A 21,516-nucleotide genomic window follows, 5' to 3' on the forward strand; every position below is an offset into this window, starting at 1 on the left:
CTGGGGGTCTGAAAGAAGCCAGTGGGCAGAGAACCAGGGGGAACAAGATGGGAGGTGAGACTGTAAAGGCAGGCAGGACTGGAACTGCACTTTCTAATGCAGTAGCCACCAGCCACATGGGGTTATTTAAACTTGAACTTTAATTAAAATCAACTGGTTACATTAATTTAAATTACTTAGTTTAAAATGAATGAAATCAAAGTATAAGTTTAGTTCCTCGGTTATACAAGCCACATTTCAAATTCTACTTGTGGCCAGTGGCTACCATATTGGACAGTGAAGATACAAAGCATTTACATCATGGCAGGAAGTTCTGTTGGACAGCACCAGCTAGATTGTTAATGGCTTCATGAACCCATAATAAGAATTTTCTGGAGGGCAGAGGGAAAAGTCTTAACATATACTCAGCAGCATTGGGAATCAGACAAGATTCTGTTTGGAGAAACAACACTTTGGGGAAAAAATGGAAGGTGAATTCCATGGATCCCACACACTAGAGATGTGGGCAGAGAGCCAGCAGAGCCCCGGGTTCAAGTCCTGCCTGTGTGGCAAGAATGAGCCTTGTTTTCTTGGGTGGCTTTGGAAGTAGAAATACAAGGACCTGGTGGAAAGTAGGGGCAAATCCGCATGTTCCTGCAGCCACAGGGTTCCCAGGCATGACCAGGTGTTGCAAAGTGTATTCTGGGGAGGCCCAGGCTGTCATGGTCAGGAGCCAGAGTCAAGTTCAGGTCTCTGGGAATGCATTGTGGGCTCAGGAAGGGCAGGGTGGGCCCAGCCATAAAACTTGCCTACCAGAATGGATCAGGTGCAGGAGCAGGGCTGGCAGCAGGTGGTCCAGGGAGTTGCATGCCTCCTCCCCAGAATCTGAGTAATATGTGTATGAGTGTCCTTGGGCCGTCACAAACCTGGGGACTTAAAATGACAGAAGTTTATTCCCTCTCAGTTCTGGAGGCCAGAAAGCAGAAATCAGGGTATCTGCAGAGTTGGTCCCTTTGGAGGGAGCATTTGTTCAATGACTCTCCTAGTGTCTGGTGTGGCTGGCAATCCTTGGAATCTTTGGCTCAAAGCTACGTTACTCCAGTCTCTGCCTCCATCATCACATGGCTGTTCCATGTGTATCTGTGTATCCTCTCCTCTTTTATAACACCAGTCATTGGATTTAGAGCTCACCCTAATCCAGTATGACTTCATCTTAACTTGGTGACTGCCACAAGAGCCTAATTTCCAGAGCTTCTGTGTTGGTGAACACGTGACAGTGTGGGGAGGATGGGACGCCCAGTGAAAAAGAAAGCATGGAAGGACCACACCCAGTCCTGTATAACTTGCCCTATGTATCTCCTCCATCTAGCTGTTCCTGAGTTCTGTCTTTTTATAATAACCAGTAACTTCAGTGGCTTCACCATTGTACATCCCCACCAACCACCTGTGAGGGATCCAGTTGCTCTGCATCCTCATTGCCATTTGGTATGATCAACATTGTTTTATTTTAGCTCTTCTGATAATTAGACAGTAGTATTAGGGGGATTTTAAACCACGTGGGGTGTGTTGCTGGGGGACATCTAAGGGAACTATTGTAATGCAGACAGTCTGAATTAAAAAACAGGCTTGTGCCAGGAGACTTCCATAAGGCTGCACACTCAGGAGAGGCTGTTTTGGTCACCAGTGGATTTAGGGGCACTCGGCAGGAGCCAGAGAGAAAAACAGATCTTTGGGGGAGTGAACAATCCCACTGGAGACATAGAAAGTGAGTCCTTCCTTAGCAAAGTCCCAGTTACTCTACTCAGGAATATCTCTAAGATTATCTAATAATAGTGGCAATAATAAGATACTGTTTTAGTGGGGAGTAGGCAAGGGGAGGAGGAGCCTATTTCCAGGTAATGTCACATTCACATGTACCACGTGTTAGGACTTGAACATATTTGGAAGAGGATGCACAATGCAACTCACTGAATGTGGCTGGTATGTAGAGTGATAAAACATTCGATTTTAAGGTCATGGTAAACTGGGTCCATGCACTGGCTCAGCCACTCATCAGCTTGGAAGGCAGCTCTGCTCATTTCTGTATCACCAATGCGACTGACTACTCACAAGCTTGACCAAATCTCCTAGCCTAATTGAACCACAGTACCCTTACCTGGGATGTGGTGTTCGTGTTTACTGCATCATGGGGCTGCTGGAAGGGTCACATAGGTAATATATATAGTACACATAGCAGTGCTTAGTGTGTAAGTGAAAGTGAAAGTCGCTCAGTCATGTCCAACTCTTTGCAACCCCATGGACTATACAGTCCATGGGATTCTCCAGGCCAGAATACTGGAGTGGGTAGCCTTTCCCTTCTCCAAGGGATCTTCTCAACCCAGGGATCGAACCCAGGTCTCCCACACTACAGGCAATTCTTTACCAACTGAGCCTCTAGGGAAGCCCAAGAATATTGAAATGGGTAGCCTATCCCTTCTCCAGTGGATCTTCCTGACCTAGGATTCGAACCGGGGTCTCCTGAATTGCAGGTGGATTCTTTACCAGCTGAGCTACCAGAAGTATCCACAAAAGATAGTAGTTCTCTCCACAAAAGGTATATTTAAACTATAACAGGTCATAGTCAGCAAGCAGATGCCCTGGGAGACCCCAGTCAAGAGGCAGAGCACATAGATGGGGAATCTGGTCTAGATCTTACTTGGGAATCAAAGTAGGCAGGCGCCAACAGGGACACCAGACACAGGTCCAAGCTGAGACTTGCGGGTTTCACTCTGAGGCGTGAGGCTAGGGTCTGACCAGCAGCCAAGGGGCCTGGAGACAAAGGGCAAAAGTGTGGAGTTGTAGCTAGTTAAGCTACAGCTTAACGTGGTAAAGCAAGTGGTGCCAATTGACCTCATGTAAGCTTGGAGGAGAGTAGGACAGCTTCTTTGTAAGTAGAAAGCTGCTTATGGTGATGGAGTCCTGGAAGTGCTATCCTGTCTGGTTCAGAAGTTTATAGAAAAAGGTATGGAATGTCTTTGGTGAGGCAGATGGGGCTAACAAACCAACCATAAGACCAATGAATATGTCAGATGAGTCAGAGGTTTGGTTTGTTCAAGGACATGATTACTGAGAGCAAAGTTTTTGGACCCTCTGTGAGCCTCAGTTTCCCTCCATAAATAGTACAGGTTGGAATAGATGTGCTGAAGGTCTCTTGTCCAGCTTTGACAGCCTATGATTTTATGAATCATCCTCAAAGAAAACTTGCACAAGTAGGAAGAGCCTGCCAAGATTGGGCCTTTCATTCTGAGTAATGAGCTGAAACAGCAAAGGCTTGACATCTGTTCGGCTCTTTCAAGGGAAGTTGGACAAAATAATGCCTTTTTCAAAGAAATCGTAACCAATGGTGAAATGTAGTATTTCCTGCTTAAACCAAAGTGGAGAACTCCAGCCTTGCTGAAGCCCAAGGGAGAACACACATCAGAACTTCTCATAAAGGAAGTCGGGTTGACCAGCTGTCTTGCTGCTGTAGGCACAGAATGCCTAGACACCCTTTGCCTTCCAACACCATTAAAACCAGAGAGCAGAAAGGCTGGTGGGGAACTTCTGAGACCATCTGGGGAAAGAAAGAGGGCCACAGGCCCTATGGTTGGCTTTCTGGCTAGCCCAGGAATACTCCTAGTTGGGAAAAGCTTTGACCACAAACAGCTTGATCCTCCAGTTACTAACACTCTCATCCAACCTGCCATCAAAAGCCAAAGGAAGATTTGCCACCACTGACTTTGAGGTTCTTCCCAAGAATCCACTCCAAGCCCCAGAGTCATTCCCAGAGACCAGTTCCAAATGCATTCTGAGCAGTGATGATGACTTTGGAGTCAGAACAGAGCCTCCCAAAGTGATGTGCTTTGAAAGGACAGGGCTAGGGGAAGCCAAGTTCTAGACTCATGACATGTCAACATTATAGGAATCCTAGAACTTCAGACTCAAAAGGACCCTCCAGAATGTCCCACTGCAGTTCCCACTCCACTTGGAATCTTATCCACAGCCTCCAATAGGGATTCCCTTGCCTGGAAGCTGCATAAGAGCAGAGCTGCGTCTCTTGCTCACCTCTGTACCCCCGACTGTTGCACAGTAGATCTTGACCAAATACACACCATTCACTGGGCACCTTCCCTGACAGTTCTCTCTCCTTTTATTGCTTTCCTTTGTACACACCCCGAGATGAGAGTGCTCCAAGGACCCGAGGTAGCAGCAGCTGCCCATTTCTTCTCCCTTGCCTTCAAAGCTAGGCAAGTTCCAACACACACGTTTAGAAATTTACCAAAGAAAGATCCCAGTATGAAACAGCCTTTCTAATAGGCTCCCCTTCCTTGATGTTCCCAAGTAGTCCTAAGATTCACTAAAGCCTTGGGCTCCTAGTGTCAATAATCAGCCACGGGGGCTGGTTGTTAGAAGGAGAAACATTGGGGTGAGCAACATCAGGGTTATGTGTTTGCCACTGTCCCCCAGCCTGGGGCACCAGCAGAGTCATTTTGGAGCTGGGGTTCTACCCATATCAATCCCCCTTACCTTGAAGTCTCATTTCAACTTGGTTGCTGGTTTCTATTCTAGGATTAGTGAGGTCAGAGGTGTGTTAACAGCTACCACTTAGAAAAGAATTTGGTTAGTGTCCATTTTCCCTGCTAGACTGTAAGCCCCATAAAGGCAGAAACCATGTCTGTTTGGCTCAGCTGTGTATCCCTAGTGCCTAGTGGATCTCACAAAATAATTAATTAATTGTTTAATTAATTAATCCACTAATTAAGCTGGGCCAAGTCAGCAGGTGGCTGCCTAGGAATTGTTGTTTGGAAGGGGGTTCTCAGAGGCAGCTGCTGCCACCCTTAGCAAAAGGGTCTTTAGTGCTGGTCTTTAGGACTCAGCCTCCCATTCTGTTCTGCCCCATCTGAGGAAGGGCAGTGATTATTTTGTTCACATTCTGGTAAATATCCACAGGAGCCCAAGGGAGAGCCTTTCAGAGGGAAATATTATTAATTAACAAACACTGCATAGGCTGAGATGGGGTTTGGGAGTAGAAAAACAGAGCAGTGAACCAGCCACAGTCCCAACTATGCTTAGGAACTTACAGGTAAGTAGGCAGATGTGGCAAAAGGACACATACTTGCACATACTGCCATTTCAACTGAGCAGGTTAGGACCTTACCACAGGACAGAGGGAGCTTCATGGGCGTTTAGAATTGGAGGCTATCAGGGAGGGCTTCTTGGAAGAGGTAGCATGTGCAAAGGACCATTTAAGGTGGTGAAAGTTAGCAGGGAGAGGTGTTCTCAACAGGGCACAGCGTGTGTAAAACATGGAGGTCAAGAAGGGAATGTGGTAAACAAGAAGCAGGTAAGTGGGACCTTGCGCTGGAGGAGATCACTGGGGCAAGCCTGCAAAGGTGGGAAAGAGAGACTGCAGATTTCTAATCAGAGAAGGCTCAGACTAGAGATATGACACTTTAATTACTCCCCTCGTTAAAATTGTGATGGGGCTAGCTTCATCGGCATGTGAACATCCCTAGCTTTCTCCAACCCCTTCCCTGCCTCTCCTGCTCTGTTCTGTTCCCTCCCCTCTGCTACAAAAGAGGGCTCAAAGTTTGTCTGTTTCATTTCTCCCCCTGCCCTTTCCTGCCAAAGAGAGTATTATTTTTACCCAACAGGTTTTTGGGGCTTTGAGGATATATAGAATATCCAAAATGAGGTAAAGCATGCGAAAAGTAGATAGGAAGGGAAAATGGATATGAGCAAGGGGTGCTGTGGATTCTGTGTCCTCTTCATGACATTTGAAAGTCACAAAGAAAGAACACAAGCTATTTTTAAGTGTTTGTAGATTGCTGAACTATATTTGACAAGGCACCATTTTGAGAATGGACCACATGGGTTACAGCTGTGATAGTGTTCCATTCTCCACATGTTGATACCACTGTCCTCTTCCTCAAGGCCATCAGCTCTTGGATAACAGGGGCTTAAGTCTAATTCGCCGTTGTCTCCCAGCACCCTGGGCATTGCCTGGCCCAGAAGAGGAGTTAGTAAATAGTGAAACTGAAGAGTGTTAAAGTGTTCCGGGGTTCAGGCAACAAACTCCACTTCACTCCCTCATCTCTCCTCCTTTCAAGAAGGGATGTTCTGGCCCCTGCTAGTCTTGGGCTTTGCTCATAGTCTGTCTGTGTCTCTCTCACTGCAGAAGGCAGATCTGGCCGTGGCCCCCCTGACCATCACCCACGTCCGTGAGAAGGCCATCGATTTCTCCAAGCCCTTCATGACCCTCGGCGTGAGCATCCTCTATCGCAAGCCCAATGGCACCAACCCTAGTGTCTTCTCCTTCCTCAACCCCCTGTCCCCAGACATCTGGATGTATGTGCTCCTTGCCTACCTGGGTGTCAGCTGTGTCCTCTTTGTCATCGCCAGGTAAGGGCAATGCCCTGGCCAGAGCTCTGGCCCAGGTTTAGGGGCTCAGGGAGCCAGGCAAGTCCCCCCATCCTCAGCAGCTGGCACAGAAGGCCCAGGTTCAGACCACTGCTTACCTGCTCCTGTCTCTTTCCCTGAGGCTCAGATCCTTTCATATCCCCCAGGGAACATTTCATGGCCCTCTAACTTGAATCCCCCAGTCCCCACCCTGGTCTGTGTCCATGACTTTGAGAGGTGTCAGTTGTATCCCAGGTCCTGTGAGCAGGCTTGGTGAGGTTCAGTCACTCCCCAAAGCTGGGCACTTGGACCAGGCACCCAGCACAGCAGACCCAGGTGGCCCAGCAGGCAGCTTAAAACTTAGAAAACAGACGAAGCCCATCCACCCCACAATAGCAGGAGGGACAATGCCACATAAACTCCCTCACATGCACACATGCAGAAACTTGCCTTGCACACATCCTTACCTGCCTCTAACACATGCTAGCAATACCCTTGCATATTCAGTTGTTCACATGAAGTAGGCACAGCACATCCTTACTGGTGGGTCATAGGTAGAGGCCACTGGGAAACGGATATAGCCCAGTGCTTACTGAGCACCTACTGGGTGCCAAGCACAATGCTCTGTCCTTTATAGCCAGTTATCTTATTTAATTCTCATGGCCTCCCATGAAGGGGAGACATCCGACACTCGGAAAGACTCAGTACTCCTTGAGGCCACCCTAGCAATAAAGGACACGTCTGGCTTGTTGAACTCAGGTCACCAAGTGTTTTATCTGCAACCCCCATCTCTGCCCCCGGGACACCTGTGCTCTGCTCCCACCCCAAGTTGGTAGCTCCTGGGCCCTGGCCCTCTGCCCCCTCCCTCCAGGCTCCAGCCCCAGCCTTTGCCCTGGTTCTTTTTTCTCTAAATTCTAACAAGGTGTGATGCAAGACTTCTCCGGAGAAGCAATCTGAGATCCAAGGACTTCGTGTGTCGGCCTTTTTCTCTGCTGAGTCTTCTTTGAAAGCTTTCTCCCTACCCTGCTCCTTTTCACTCCCTCCTCCCACACAGACACAGACCAAAGGGAAGGATGTGAGAGAGGAAATTGTCCTGCCTCCGAAGCCCTTTGCTGCCGGCAGGCCTGGTGCTGCCTGCCTGCTCGCCCAGCCGGCAGCCCAGCCTGCCACAGAGAGACCTTCATTATGCCTCTTGTCTCTAATGGTCTAACAAGCCTTTGAAAGCCAGGAGCCATTCTCCAGAGCTCTCACCATAATTTTAGCAGCGCCAGCCAGCCCCTTGGCTCCCCACCCCCTCGAAAACGGCTCAAGCTTTCCCAGCATCAGCTTTGCTCATTTGATGTGCATCCCATCCCCCTCCAATTCCTGGCCTTTCATCCACTGCAGCCAAGCCTGCTTTCCACCCCTTACCTTCTGGCCAGGCAGGTAGGAGCCCCCCCACTGCCAAGGTCAGGATGAGGAGACTTTCTGGAAGAGAGGGGATTTCTGGAGCTGCTGGAATGACACAGAATGCCTGGAGAGAGAGGAGACAAGGGTCTTGGTCACAGAACCATAAATAGCATCACAGGATGATCATCAGTTTACCACTCACACAACACAATTCACTCCCATCCTGTCAAATCCTTACAGCAGTCCTGGTGAGGTCAGTATAATTATCCCCACTCTACAGAATCAGAAGCTGAGGCTCAGAGGTGTTAAGTCTTTGCCCAAAGCCAGAAAGCCTTTTGTCGCAGAGTTGGGCTTCAAACCAAGACTTGCCGGACTTTAAATCAGGAGTGGCACACACAGGAAGCGTGAGGGAGTGAGCATGCTGGGTGGTAGGCAGCAGGGAGTGGCGGGGACTGAGGCAAACTTGAGCACACACCTGGAGGAAAGGGTCATTACCGCTCAGCTCCAACAGACTGTGCCAAGCAGGAATGCGGGCCAGTGCTGTGGGGGTTCATGATTTTAGAGAGAGTTTCAGATTTTCATGTGATGCCTCATGGCTTTTATAAGTAGCCACTAATTTGATTTTTTGGAATGCCGTTGAGGTCAAGCACAGCCCACCTGTAGTGTGGAAGTGGCTGTCTGTCCCCTCCCCTATGTGTGCCCTGTGTCGTTTGGACCCCTGCTTGCTGGCTACCAGAAAGCTAGACACAACTGCCCGAGAGATAGGGTCTGCGAAGCGTGAGTAGGTGTCTAGATTCTCTCTGGGCAACTCCAGCAAGATGCAGGGCTGTCCATCCTACAAACTGGCTGGCCTATGCCTGGCTAGCATCAGGGGTCTAGGCATTGACCAAGGCCTTTCTCTGCCACCCGAGTATTTGCTTCATGCTCTGCAAGAAGCAAAGGGAGGGAAGGACGGGGGAGGGATGATGCTTCTCATCACAGATACCAGGCCAGTAGGCACTCATGACAAGGAGATAATCCTAAGTGCTTGACCCCGGAAGCAGGACTGAATGTGAGCCACCAGTCCAGCCCCCCAGGAGTCACGCTCCACCCAAATCCAGTACAGATGAGAACCTCGGGGAAGAGGCGATCCCAGCCACAGTCGGTGCTCTGTCTACACCTGTCATCTGGGGCTGGAGTTTAGCCTTCACCCTTCAGAGGAGACAGGGTATCTCTAAGTCAGTCTCTCCCACTGACTTGCAAAACTTGGAGAACCCCTTGTAGCCACCAGCCATACATCCAAGATCCATCATTCACTTCAGTGGCACCTTCCTTACTGTCCAGCAGCCATTCCACCCCTCTGCCCTCCTGGGGCACTGGAGCTGGAATCTGGGTCCTTCCACCCCCTGACTGCAGGAGCACCGCAGCTGGAGGGCCCAGGCTGCCCCCCCCAGCTGTGAAGTGGGCGTCTGCTGCACTGTCCGCCCCTCACGGGGTAGTAAGGACCCAGGTCTACAGCAAGACTTATAACCCAGAGACCCGTTCTAGACCGGTTATTTTTATCGTGGTAAGAGATTCCACCTCTGGGAGTGTATCCTGTTGAAAGTCACCCCTGAGCCTCACTTCACACGCATGTGCGTGCTTGGTCGCTTCAGTCATGTCTGACTCTATGTGACCTACCCGTGGACTGTAGCCTATCAGCCTCCTCTGTCCGTGAGATTCTCCAGGCAAGAATACTGGAGTGGGTTGCCATGCCCTCCTCCAGGGGGTCTTCTCTACCCAGGGATCAAACCCACGTCTCCTGCGGCTCCTGCAGTACAGGCGGATTCTTTACTGCTGAACCACCAGGGAAGCCCTGCCTCACTTTACAGTCCCCCATGAATCTGGAAAGCCTTCTCAGCAAAGCCCTCGACAAGGCTGCCCTTTGGCCTGGGGACTCATGGAAGTGTGAGCAAGGGTGTTTCTTTCAGCAGCGTGTATCACAGTGGAAAAAAGGGCCAGGCTGTGTCAACAAAAGCGGAGCGGTTAAGAATACCCATTAACTAAAAATTTATACACATGAACTTATTCACAAAACAGAAGGAGATTCACAGGCATAGAAAACAAACTATGGCTACCAAAGAGGATGGTGGGAGATGGGGGGGAGGGTAAAAATTAGGAGTTTGGGATTAATAAATACACACTACTGCACAGAAAATAGGTAAATGACAGGAACCTACTGTATAGCAAATACTATACTATAATACATGCTATGCTCAATATCTTATAATAACCTATAATGGAAAAGAATCTGAAAAAGAATATATATATATAGAACTAAAGCTCTGTGCTGGGTACCTGAAACTAGCACAGCATTGTAAATCAACTATACTTCAGTATTAAAAATATATTTTTTTAAAACCCTATTAAGTAGTTATGGAGAATAAAGGACATTAGGAGTAACTGGTCTGGAAAGAGGCTGGTGGCTTATTAAGTGAAAAATCAAGACCTAAGACATTATTATGGTATGATGTGATTTTTTCTATGTAAAAGGATGATTATGTGTATCATATCTATCTATCTATATACATATATATTGTGTGTATGTACATTGAAAAAGCAGGGCTCTTGAGATCTCATCAGATATCACCTTTGCTTTGTCGCTCACCCACTTTTCACCCATCTGCCAGGAGAAGGAACTGGCAACCCCCTCCAGTATTCTTGCCTGGAGAATCCCATGGACAGAGGAGCCTGGTGGGCTAGAGTCCACGGACGGGGTCGCAGAGTCAGACATGACTGAGTGACTAACACACACACCTTTCAGTGCGTACAGAGGTGAAGTTCTTTGCCCCAGTGAAACTCTGCTGGGACCTGTCACTTTTTGGATCACTTCCAGAGCTCAGAAACCCTAGGTCTCTCTCCCTGTAGCGCAAACACACTTTCAACTCAGGAGTTAGAAGGCTGGGTCGGGTATAGTCCACCACAGTTCTATCCTCATGCACAGTTCGGGCTTCTCCCCTTGCCCCCTCGAGGGTCCTCTGTGGCACTTCTTCCTCCGTCGGCCCACTCCCCTGCTCAGTCCCTGGTCCTTCAGTGGCCCCCGCCCTGTGGCTTCTCTCTGTTGGAGTCTCATTGCCTTTCTTGGATACGAGTCACGATGAGCCCATCTGGTCCAGGAAAACAACCTCAGCCCTGACCACATCAGGCCTGCAGGCCAGTCCTGCGGAGCAAGGACTTACTCTCTATCTCTCGTAGAAAACATGCCTCAGCCCAACCCCTGCCCTCCAGATTGCCCAGCGAGCATCCACCACATCCTTGTAGAGCTCTCCCAGCCCCCCTGTGGAAGCCACTCTCCCCAGACCTCACCGTGGGAATGCGGGGGCCCCCGAGTGCAGAGCTCTCCAAAGGCTTTCTCTAAAACCCTTCTCACAACAGCCTCTCATCTCTGCTCTCTTCATCCTCTATCGCTTCCTTGTGGATTTTTAGAGCCTCTAACCAGATCATGGTCATTCCCTTTGAAAATCCCCATCTTGATTTGAAGCCTCACTTTGGAATTTCCTATTTGCAGGATCTTTCCACTTCGTGAAAACCAAATTCTTTTCATGTGAGCATTGGTGATCAATGTTTCATTTACTAAAGCTTTTAGAAGAGAGATGGGAAGTCACAGCCTCACCCTTAAAACTCATCACACTTTAAAAAACAAAAGAAAATTCCGTCAGACATGTCTCTCCTTCCCGGTCTCTCATCTCAGCATCTGACCCTACACTAGCCACTCTGGACACACCGACAAAGCCACTTCAGCCACATCAACCACACCAGTCACACCGACCACACTAGACTGGTGGGGACCTTCTCCAGAGTCTCTCGATCTCTCCGGAGTGTCCCAGCTCCCTCCAACTTACATTTTCTCAACTGGAATTCACACAATAAACAAAGATCCCTGCAGTTATCAGGACTTCTCGTCCTTAGAAGGCAATGGGGGCAGGGGGGCTTAAATAACATTTTTTTTCTGTCATGCATGTATTTGTATATTCAGAGAGAAAAATCTGAAAAAACGGTGTAACACATTGTTCTTCCCAAGAGGTGGGATCATGGCGTACTTTCACTTTCTCATTGTGTTTTATACTGTCTGAATATTTTATGAAGAGTATATTTTACTATTTTTCCATTTCAAGGTTTTTAAAGTATACAAGTAATTTAAAAGCCTATTCTCATTTTTCAAAGTTCATGCAATACATACAAAGCAACAGGCTTCCATGAAATTTCTTCTGCCTTTCTAACACCCCTCCCCAGAGATCTATAGTGATTTTTTTTTTAGATATGGATCCTTCCAGACTGTATATGCATTTATATTCAAATGTACAGAAATAGGTATGCAACTATGTCTTCAGGAATCTATTTATGTAAATGTGATCATATTGTTCTTATTTTTATCACTTAAAAAAAAAAAATATGTGTTGAAGATCTTTCCCTGTTGGTACATCTCTTCTAACAGCTGCGTGAGGTTTCAGAGTACAATTGTGGCATAGTTTATTTAATCATTCCTCTATTGAAGGACATTTAGGTTGTTTCCAGTTTTTTGCTATTACAAACAATGCTTTGATAAACACCCCCGTGCACTTCTCTTTATGCTCCTGTAAGAGTGTTTTTTCTACGATGGATAATGAGTCGCAGAATTGCTAGGTTGAAGGGCATGTGCACTTTTAATTTTAAGAGATACTGCTGAATTACTTTTATCACCAGAAAAGGGCACTAACAATAAAAAACGAGAAGCACAATGACTCTGGTTTCCCATCCCCTGCCTCCCTAGCAGAACAACCAGGGAATTGATGCTAAAGTGGTCGGCACATCACTGTTTGCTAAACCGCCAGCTTATAAGGCATGAACACCCCTTCCTCCCATCTCCCTGAAGATTTGCCTCATTGCTCCCCTCTTCCTGCTGCAGGTTCAGCCCTTACGAGTGGTATGACGCTCACCCCTGCAACCCCGGCTCTGAGGTGGTGGAAAATAACTTCACTCTGCTGAACAGCTTCTGGTTCGGAATGGGGTCCTTGATGCAACAAGGTACGTGTGCCCTTAGAAGGTTGGAGACACCCGGATGCTCAAGTGTGTGTCCTTTCCCAGGTCCCTGAGCTCCACCCCTGCTGGAGCTAGCTGGACTGGCTCACCGTCTGAGGCCGAAGCATATACCAATACCTGCGGAGGGCAGGGCTCATCCCCAGCCCATCCTGCTCCAGCTGGGATAGACATACAGCGTCCTGTCTCCTGCAGTCTACCCCCTGATTCTCACCAATGCATAATCTGCCTGAGCAAAGTTGGGCTGTGGATGGAGGGAGACTGGAGGCAGGGAGGCTGGGTGGAAGGCCACTGCAGAAATGAGATGGTGAGACCTGAGCCAGGGTAGTGGCCACGAGAGTGGAGGCCAGAGATGGACTTTGAGAACTTCAGGATGTAGCACAGACTGGACTTGGTGACTGCCTGGCTCTGGGGAGCCCAGTAGAAGGAGGGGGGCACATCTGTGTTGGCCGTTAGCCTGGGTGTGTCAGACCTGGTATACCCAGAAGGATGCCATTTTTCTCACATCCTCCTGAGGGAGGTTTGGGATACGGTACCTGCCCCCCACTAGTAGCTCAACTTCTGGAAAGATTTGCAGCTGCTCAGATATCTCAGAAAGCAGAGCACCTGCAAGGAGCAGAGTGTGGAGACACTGGAGGCTAGAGGGCGAGCAGAGCGGGAGGGGACCCCAACCAGGAAAGACCCCCAGAAGAACCCCACCCCCACAGTCCCTGCTGACCAGGAGCCAAATGCTCACTGCCTCTGTCTACCAAGTCACTTTCAGAGCCTCTTATCTCAGGCAATGGGGAGGGAGGCAAGGACCAAAGTCTCTGCCTGGGTTAGGGTCCCACAAAGGGACGAAAAGGGGGCCAGGGAGGGAAGGAGATCCAAGGGGCAAAGAATGTCCCTGTCCATCTCTCATGTGTGTATCCTCACGGCCTGGCACAAACCCTGGTCCTCAGTAATATCTACCAGCAGGCGCCAAACAAATGCATGACCGATGTTATCGCAGTGTGTCCTGAGCGCCCACGGCCTGCCAGTCCCTGTGAGTGAAGGACCCTGGACCCGAGCAAACTCTCAGCCACGCCGGAGGCCGGGGATGGGGTCCAACAGAGCCTGACAACTAAAATAAGTCATTCTCCCTTTGGGGGCAACTCCAGCCCCTTGTCTGGGGGAGGGCCAGGCGGATGAGGCTGGGGCGGGGAGTGGGGGAGTGGTCTCCGGCGGCTGGGACGTGACAGGCAGCTTGAGGGGGAAGCGCCTCATTCTGTCCCCACGACTCATGAGCATCCTGAAGCCTCACCTTGCTGCTCTGTCCATCATCTGTACTCGGTGACAGTTAGGAAAGAAACTGAAGGCCCCTCCACGCAGTAATAGCTTCTCTTCCGCCTCCTGCTGCTGTTCAAAGCATTGGCCCCTGATGTATTCCCCACGAGGTTTTGATTAGGAGGGAGAAAAATGGTTATGTATTTGAAAAACTCTCCCTTGAGTGATTTCTTTGAGAAAAAAAAATCAGCCATATCAAAGCAGATGCTTTTCAGATGCAGGTCCAAATATTCTGGAAAGTTCAGGAGTCACTTGCTTATTTAAATCTCTTGAAAGCCTCCTAGTTAATTACTTCAGTTAGAAGGTTTCAGCTAAACTATGCTCCGCTCCCAAGGTCGGGAAGGAAGAGTGATCGGCACTCTTTCTATTTCAGCAAAGAGCTTCAAAAAATGTTGATTTTTTTTCCTCTTGCAAAGCATCATATAGCAATCTTATATTTGTATACCACTTGCATTTCCAATATACTTTCCTCCTCGAATTATGTCATTGCAGCAGCATCATGGTATTTTTGTAAGGCTGGGACAGAGGAAGGATGATGCTTTGCTGAGTCCCAAAGAGGGAAAATGACAGGCACAAGACCACACAAAGAGCTAAGAGCAGGATTCACTCAAGAACCCAGGGGTTTTTGAACCTGGGACACATTCAGGTGTTCAGAATCTGGGACCACACAGGTGGTTCACAGATACACATCAGAGGGTCTGACATGCCTGTGAAATAAATATTCTGCTTGTGTGTGTTTTTGTCAAGCAGTGGTTCTTAAATTTTAGCCCAGGTCAGGATCACCTAGAGGGCTTACTGAACCTAGACTGTTGGGCCCCATCCCTAAAGTTACTGATTCAGTAGGTCCTGGGTGGGGCCTGAGAATGTGCATTTCTAACAAGTTCCCAGGTGATGCTATTGGTCCAGGAACTACACTTCGAGAACCACTGGTCTAAGGAAGAGGTCTCAGCTGTTACTAGATTATCAGTGGAGTCTGTGACCCAGAGGACCAAGCAGCCCTGGTCTGAGCATTGTCAGGGACCATGTGTCTCCTCCTTCTTCCCAGGGTCTGAACTGATGCCCAAAGCCCTGTCCACGCGCATCATTGGTGGCATCTGGTGGTTCTTCACGCTGATCATCATCTCCTCCTACACGGCCAACCTGGCTGCCTTTCTGACCGTGGAGCGCATGGAATCACCCATAGACTCGGCAGATGACCTGGCCAAGCAAACCAAAATCGAGTATGGGGCAGTCAAAGACGGGGCCACCATGACCTTCTTCAAGGTGAGACCCTCTCCCTCCCTTCACTGTCCTTCCTTAATCACGTGGAGCCAGAAATCCCAAGGGCTCAGCCCCTGCCTGTTTAGGAACAATTGACTTTGGGGAGCTGTAGCGATATGGCCAACTGGATGGGTCCCAGTGCAGATCCTAGAAGTTTCCGTACCTGGGACAAGCAACATGAATATGCTGTGTTTCCTTAAATCATCAGAGGAGGACATCAAAGGAAGCTGGAGAAGGGGGAGGGAGAAGCATGGCCCAGAAAACACATAAACAAGCCCTGGGGCCAGTAGGCTCCCTGCCCTGGCTTTGCATCTCAGTGGCTTTCATCTCCAAGAGGCTGACCTAAGCTTGGGGTGAGCTGGGCGACACCAAGGGGGCAGCAGGGGATGCATCCTCCAAGGAAGGCTTAAAACTTGAGCAAGCATTTACAAATGTTTGCTAGCATGTTACACTCGTGGAATGCTGGTGTCCAGGTAAAGCCTCTGTCACCTGCTCAGGTTCCTGCCTTCATGGGGATCTGGCCATGACTTTGTTGTGTCCTCCTGTTTTATAAAGCACTGGCTCACTTCCTTAATGTTTTTTCACCTTCCACTAGAGTAGCTGAGGGTTTAGGAAACTGGCTGACCCTGACTACCAGTAGCTATAAATGTTCTCCAGGAAATTAAAGTAATAATAACTATAGTTGGCACCACTAAGAGCTCACAGTGGGCCAGACACTGTGCTGGGCTTCATTTAATCTTCATGACAAATCCCGAGAAGTAGGTATTGCAACTATTTCACACGTGTGGAAACTAAGGCTTAGAGCCATTGAGTGAGTTGTCCCAAGAACTCACAGCTGAAGCAGCCTGGGTCTGGCCCAGGTCTGCCTTCCTCCAGAGCCCATGTTCTAAGCCGTAGTTCTCAGATTCAGTCTGTCCAGAACACCTGCAAGGCTCCGGGAACCCCAGGTTGCCGGGTCCCAGCCTCTGCAGTTACTGACTCAGCAGACCCTGGGGGCAAGGCCTGGGAATGTCCATTTCTAATGAGTTCCCAGGTGATGCTGATGCTGCTGGCCCGGGGACCACACTTTGAGAATCACTACTCTGATGATCTCTCAGATATGGTCAGGATTGGGATCTCTGTGGCTCTGAGTCCATTCACTCATGTATTTATTTAGTAGTCGATTGCTCTCAGTCAGTCTGAAAGCCTGGGGTGTTTTCCTTTCCACTGGGCCCTGGTTCCCCATCCCCTAGCCCTTGCCTCCTTCCAGGCTAAGCCTCTGAGTGATGGATTGAGCCTCCAGTGGGGCCTGAGTGAGTAAAGAAGGAAGGGGTCGGGTGGAAAGCCTTCTACTTCCTGGACACGGCTATTCTCCTCCCCCTCCCCTGCCCCCCATTCCCCTCCCCTACGTGCTACCCTGACCTTGCCTGTTATGGGCTCTCCCTGCTGGCTGAGGTGGTAAAGAATCTGCCTGCAATACAGGAGAGCCTGTTTCAAGCCCTGGGTTGGGAAGATCCCCTTGAGAAGGGAATGGCAACCGACTCGAGTATTCTTGCCTGGTGAATTCCATGGACAGAGGAGCCTGGCAGCCTACAGTCCACGGGGCCCCCTTCTTAAAAGTAGAAGCAGTTCCCCTGCTTAGTGAAGAGGAATGAGAGGAAACGGACTCCCCTCTGGAATGCTGCTACTAGCAAACGCAGTCTTCCTTTGAGGTCACCCCCATGTATTTATTTATAGTGTAGGGGAAACAAAGCATTGTCATAAGCACACTCGGGGCTCTCTGGAACCCTGTGTATGTATTCATGGGGGTGAGCAAGTATGTGAGCATGTGACTGCATGCACGGTTCATGTAGCAGTGTATAATGTGTATATGTATGTGCACATGTGTACCTACGCACGAGTCAGCCTGTCTGGGTGCTCGTGTGTCTTTCTGCTTGATCACAAGTGTCTGCATATGTGCAGTGGTGAGCACGTGTGTGCCTGTGTCCCTGTGATCTGGGCATGTGGACATGTGACTATGACTGTATGAAGTATGAGCTCGAGTGTCTATGTATACGTATGTGGAGAGTGCACACATGTCTGTCTGCTTAAATGTCCCCATGGGTGTGCTTACATAAGTGTGAGTGGGGGGATGGGCCCATGTGTGGGTGTGTGTGTGCACACATGCATGCACATGCCTGCTCCTGCCAATCCCCAGGCTGCGGCCCAGCCCTTTGACTATGCCAGAGCATCCCTCATGCATTACACATGAGCCCGTCTCTAAGCAGGGCTCCCGATCAAAGGGAAGCAGCATAAATAAGCCCAGTGCTGGCTCATTGGTGCTGATTGGATGCCCTTGCCTCCCTCCATGCTAAGATGCTCAGATTGGCTTCTAAGAGCCCGGTCCCCGCTCCCCACCAAGCTGCTGTCCTCGGCATCAAGCAGCACCTCCTGCAGCCCACACCACCCTCACCCACCTTCCCTGCAAACGGTGCAGCGAGGAGGGCAGGGGAGGGACACAGATGCTACCACCCAGTGGGGATGCTGGGGCGGAAGGCTCACCTGGGCCTTGGGCCAGGAACAGCAACTGCACAGCCCTTGCAGAACCAGCTCCCCTTCCTCACTCTCCTGATCGCCAGTGAATTCCACTTGCTGTCTGGCCACCTTGTCTCCTGCTTTAATTCAAATGAAGGGCTTCTTGCCCAGCTTCCCTACCAGTGGCAGCAGCCATGGGACTGTTACATAGACAGAGAGGAACCTGAGTGTGGCTACATTAACCACACCTCGGATGATAAACTAGAAGCAAAGATCCTCCCAGAAAGGTCCCTGGACAAACTTACTTCCTCCCTGCCCCACTCCTACCCTGCCTTGCATAGTCGTACCTTCCTCTCCCAAGCCCTCCGCCTCCCCCACACCTGTACGGGGCCAGGGGGTAGCCTCCTTATAGTTGCTTTCAAATTAGAGCTGGAAAGAAACCTGAGTTTAACCTAGAGAATCCAAGACTTGAGGGGCTGGGTGAATTGGGATTGATGGATCAGTGGAGCTGATGTGCGGTCGGCTACTCTGTCTGCACACACACTGCCCTCTCCCACAGCCCCTCCAGGGTCCTCTCCTGGATGGGTGAGCCTCTCCCCTGCCCATGAGTGTGTACGACAAGGTTGGCACTCGGGTTGAACAGGAATTGGCTCCAGAGGTTGCCATCAGATGTCCTGGAGACACTGGCAAAGTCCACAATTACAGTAGCATTTATTGAGCACTTACTGTGTACTAGGCAACGTTCTAAGCACTTTACCTGTATTCACACCTATCAGCCTCATGACATCCCTAGAAGGCAGAGACTATTATCACCTCCACACTGAACACATGATGAAAGGAAGGCTCCGAAAGTAACCTGAGTTCATACTTCTTGCCTCACATCTCACAGCTGGTGAAACGCAGCATTGGGATTTGAGCCCAAGTAGCCTGGCTCAAAGGCCTGTGCTCTCTGTCCCTGTGTCCATAGCATTTCTCCAAGGAGCCAGCTACCATCCAGGAACTCCTTGGGGGAAGAGTGAAGCCGCATCCCCAGTCTAGAATAGTCCTGGTACATCATAGTTGCTTAAATAATACATGTCGAGTGGATGCTGTTGTTGGATTAAAGGATGGAATGAAAAGACGGCAGGAAGCAAGTAAAGCAAACACAAGAGACCGTGTTGAGGCTAGGAGCCCAGCAGGGAGCACCCCTGAAGGTTCCAGAGCCCAGGGCAGATGAACTTCGGTTCTTCGGTTAGCCTGTTTCCTGGTTAAGCTGCAAACCGTCTTAAAAAGCGCCCCCTGATAGAGAGGAGCACTCGAGGGAGAGAGTGCATCCCCATCCAAAGATGGCAACAGTGGGGCGCCGGTCTCCCAGGGGGCTTCGGATCCCTTGCCCCCTACTCTGTAGCCTGGGAGACGCGTGGCTGGGGGCAGCCCGTCATTCCAAAGGAAATTTCACTTGAAGAGTTCTCAGGGAGCGGCAAACATCACCAACAGCGTCTCCTGTGTTGTCCTCCCTCTGTCTTGGAAGATAAAAATTAATTAGGAGATGAAAAAGGAGGCCTTTGAAAGCGCTGTTTGGCTGTAAAAATATGTAGGCAAAAATGTAAAGGAGGATGTGGGGAAAGCATGTTCTCGGCAGGGAGGGTTGGGGAGCTTTGAAGACAGAGGGTGTCAGAAGGCAGCTTCTCCAAGGATTTAGCCCTCTTTGCGGTAGGAGAGACATATCACATGTGGGAAAGACTGTGTGTAAGCCACTGCTGCTTAGGAAAGCGATAGAGCTGGGGACAAAGACTTCCAGGCTCCCAGGGCTCACTTGGGGCATAGCGTTGCCCCATCCTAGCAACTCAGTCTGGAAGGTACCTGGAGAGGCCATCCAGTCCAACTCCCACCTTCCAGCAGCTCAACAGACTCTGCCCCGGGCTGGAAGTCTCAGGAGGGTGCTCCCGAGCTCAGCCTCTAATTCCTCCTGAGCTGACTACTGGCCTCACTGATAGCACTGAGCAGAAGCAGAAAGACAGAAATGCAGTGACCAGGCAGAATTTGGTGTGGTGCGGCCTGGCACAGTCAAGTCACATCAGTCTTAGAGTCAGACAGACCAGGACTTGAGTCTTGGCTGTTGTCTCTGCTGGGTGACCATGGGGAAGCCACTTTATTCCTCTAAGCCTCAGTCTGCTCACCTGGATGACATGGATTCTGAGTCCCACTGTGCCGCAATTAGCAAGGAGATTCAATGAACTACCGTATAGACAGTGGTTAGACCAGGGCCAGGCACACAGAGGCAAAGGCTTTCTTCTCTGATGTCCCTCCATATGGCTGACCCAGAAGATGGGCAAACTGGCTGGCTCCTTTTCTCCTTTCTTCCTGGAGTCCCCTCCTGAGGCAAACAGGAGCCCCGCGGAGAAGCCACAGCCAGTAGACACCTGGAGAACCTCTCATCTTCCAGGTCCCTCCAGATTAGGTACGGGAGCAATGTGGAAGATACTGGTGCCTCTGCCACAGGATGGCTGTCTACCTCTGCACAGAGCCGAGCACTTTAGGGGAGCCCAGAGGCCCTCAGAATAGAAGAGACCCAGAGCGGGCAGGCCGAGGGGCAGCAACAGGTGCAGGGTCGGCCCGAGGGTGATGGGATGTTATTGAGAATGACTCAGTTACTGGTGAGCTCTCTGTGCCTCGGTTTTCTCACCTATGAAATGGGTATAAAAATGATACTCCCTCCCCAATAGAGGTGATTTTTGAGAAGATTAAATGGGATAACTTATATAAACAACTTCGAACCATACCTGACACAGGATATACATGCAATGAATGTCAACTCTTTTTGTTGTTTATTCTCAGTGATACACAGCCCTGTTGGGCCCACAGATATGATTTTAGGGGCCAGATATTTCTTATGTATTTTAATTAGTGATGATCATTTTAAAACAGGGAGATTTTTGCATTTAAAAAAGCACATATCCAGCTTCTTGAAAACATGAAAGATGGAGTATCACTGAACCAGCGCTCATGTAGAGAGAAAGATCGTCAGGAGCCAAGAGGGCACTTGCCCTCTGCAGCTTTCCAGAACTCCATTCAGCTGTCTTGACGTATTTACAGTATCCCTGCCTGGACCCTGTCGGCCCTGGAGTTCTCTACCACTGAGTCTTATGTCATTTCATGTCTTTACAAACTCTGCACTCTAGAAATTATTGTCCCCAATTTCTGGATGAGAAAACTGAGCTTTAAAGAGAATTAAGGAGGCTTAAAAAGATAGAATGATACCAGCCATTTATCAAGCACATCCTAGGAACATGGCTCTATGCTAAGCGTATACCTATTTTACCCATGTGGAAAGGGAGGTTCAGAGATGTAACATCACTTGCCTGTGGTCACAGAAGGAGTTGGCATTTGAACCCAGGTAAGTGTGACACCAGAGTCCATGCAGTGGGGCCAACCTCTCCCATTACCTCCATCCCCCGCCTGCAGGCCTCACCTCCTCAGTCTCCCTACAGGGGCCAGTCTGCAACCCTCACCTCCTGACTCTCCCCTGCACGGGCCAGCCTCAGGGGCTCATGCAGTCTGTAGATGCAGCTGCTAGGCCAAAGGATCGGCAAGACTGTGCTGGGGAGGTAGGCCGAGGTGGGGGCCTCAAGGAGCCCCCTGATCCCCATGAAAATAACC

General features: G+C 49.7%; 1 protein-coding gene across 2 annotated transcripts in view; it reads left to right on the top strand.

Annotated features, from left to right (window-relative positions):
* GRIK3 (glutamate ionotropic receptor kainate type subunit 3) overlaps positions 1-21,516 on the top strand; it is a 244,568-nt gene that overhangs the window by 204,586 nt on the left and 18,466 nt on the right. For both annotated transcript variants that reach the window (XM_070468389.1, XM_020880250.2), the window contains exons 11-13: positions 6,176-6,399; positions 12,689-12,807; positions 15,170-15,387. In XM_070468389.1, coding sequence (XP_070324490.1) covers positions 6,176-6,399; positions 12,689-12,807; positions 15,170-15,387 — 561 coding nt within the window. The remainder of the gene's footprint in view (positions 1-6,175; positions 6,400-12,688; positions 12,808-15,169; positions 15,388-21,516) is intronic.

This window comes from Odocoileus virginianus, chromosome 5, assembly GCF_023699985.2.
Source record: "Odocoileus virginianus isolate 20LAN1187 ecotype Illinois chromosome 5, Ovbor_1.2, whole genome shotgun sequence".
Classification (NCBI taxonomy): domain Eukaryota; kingdom Metazoa; phylum Chordata; class Mammalia; order Artiodactyla; family Cervidae; genus Odocoileus; species Odocoileus virginianus.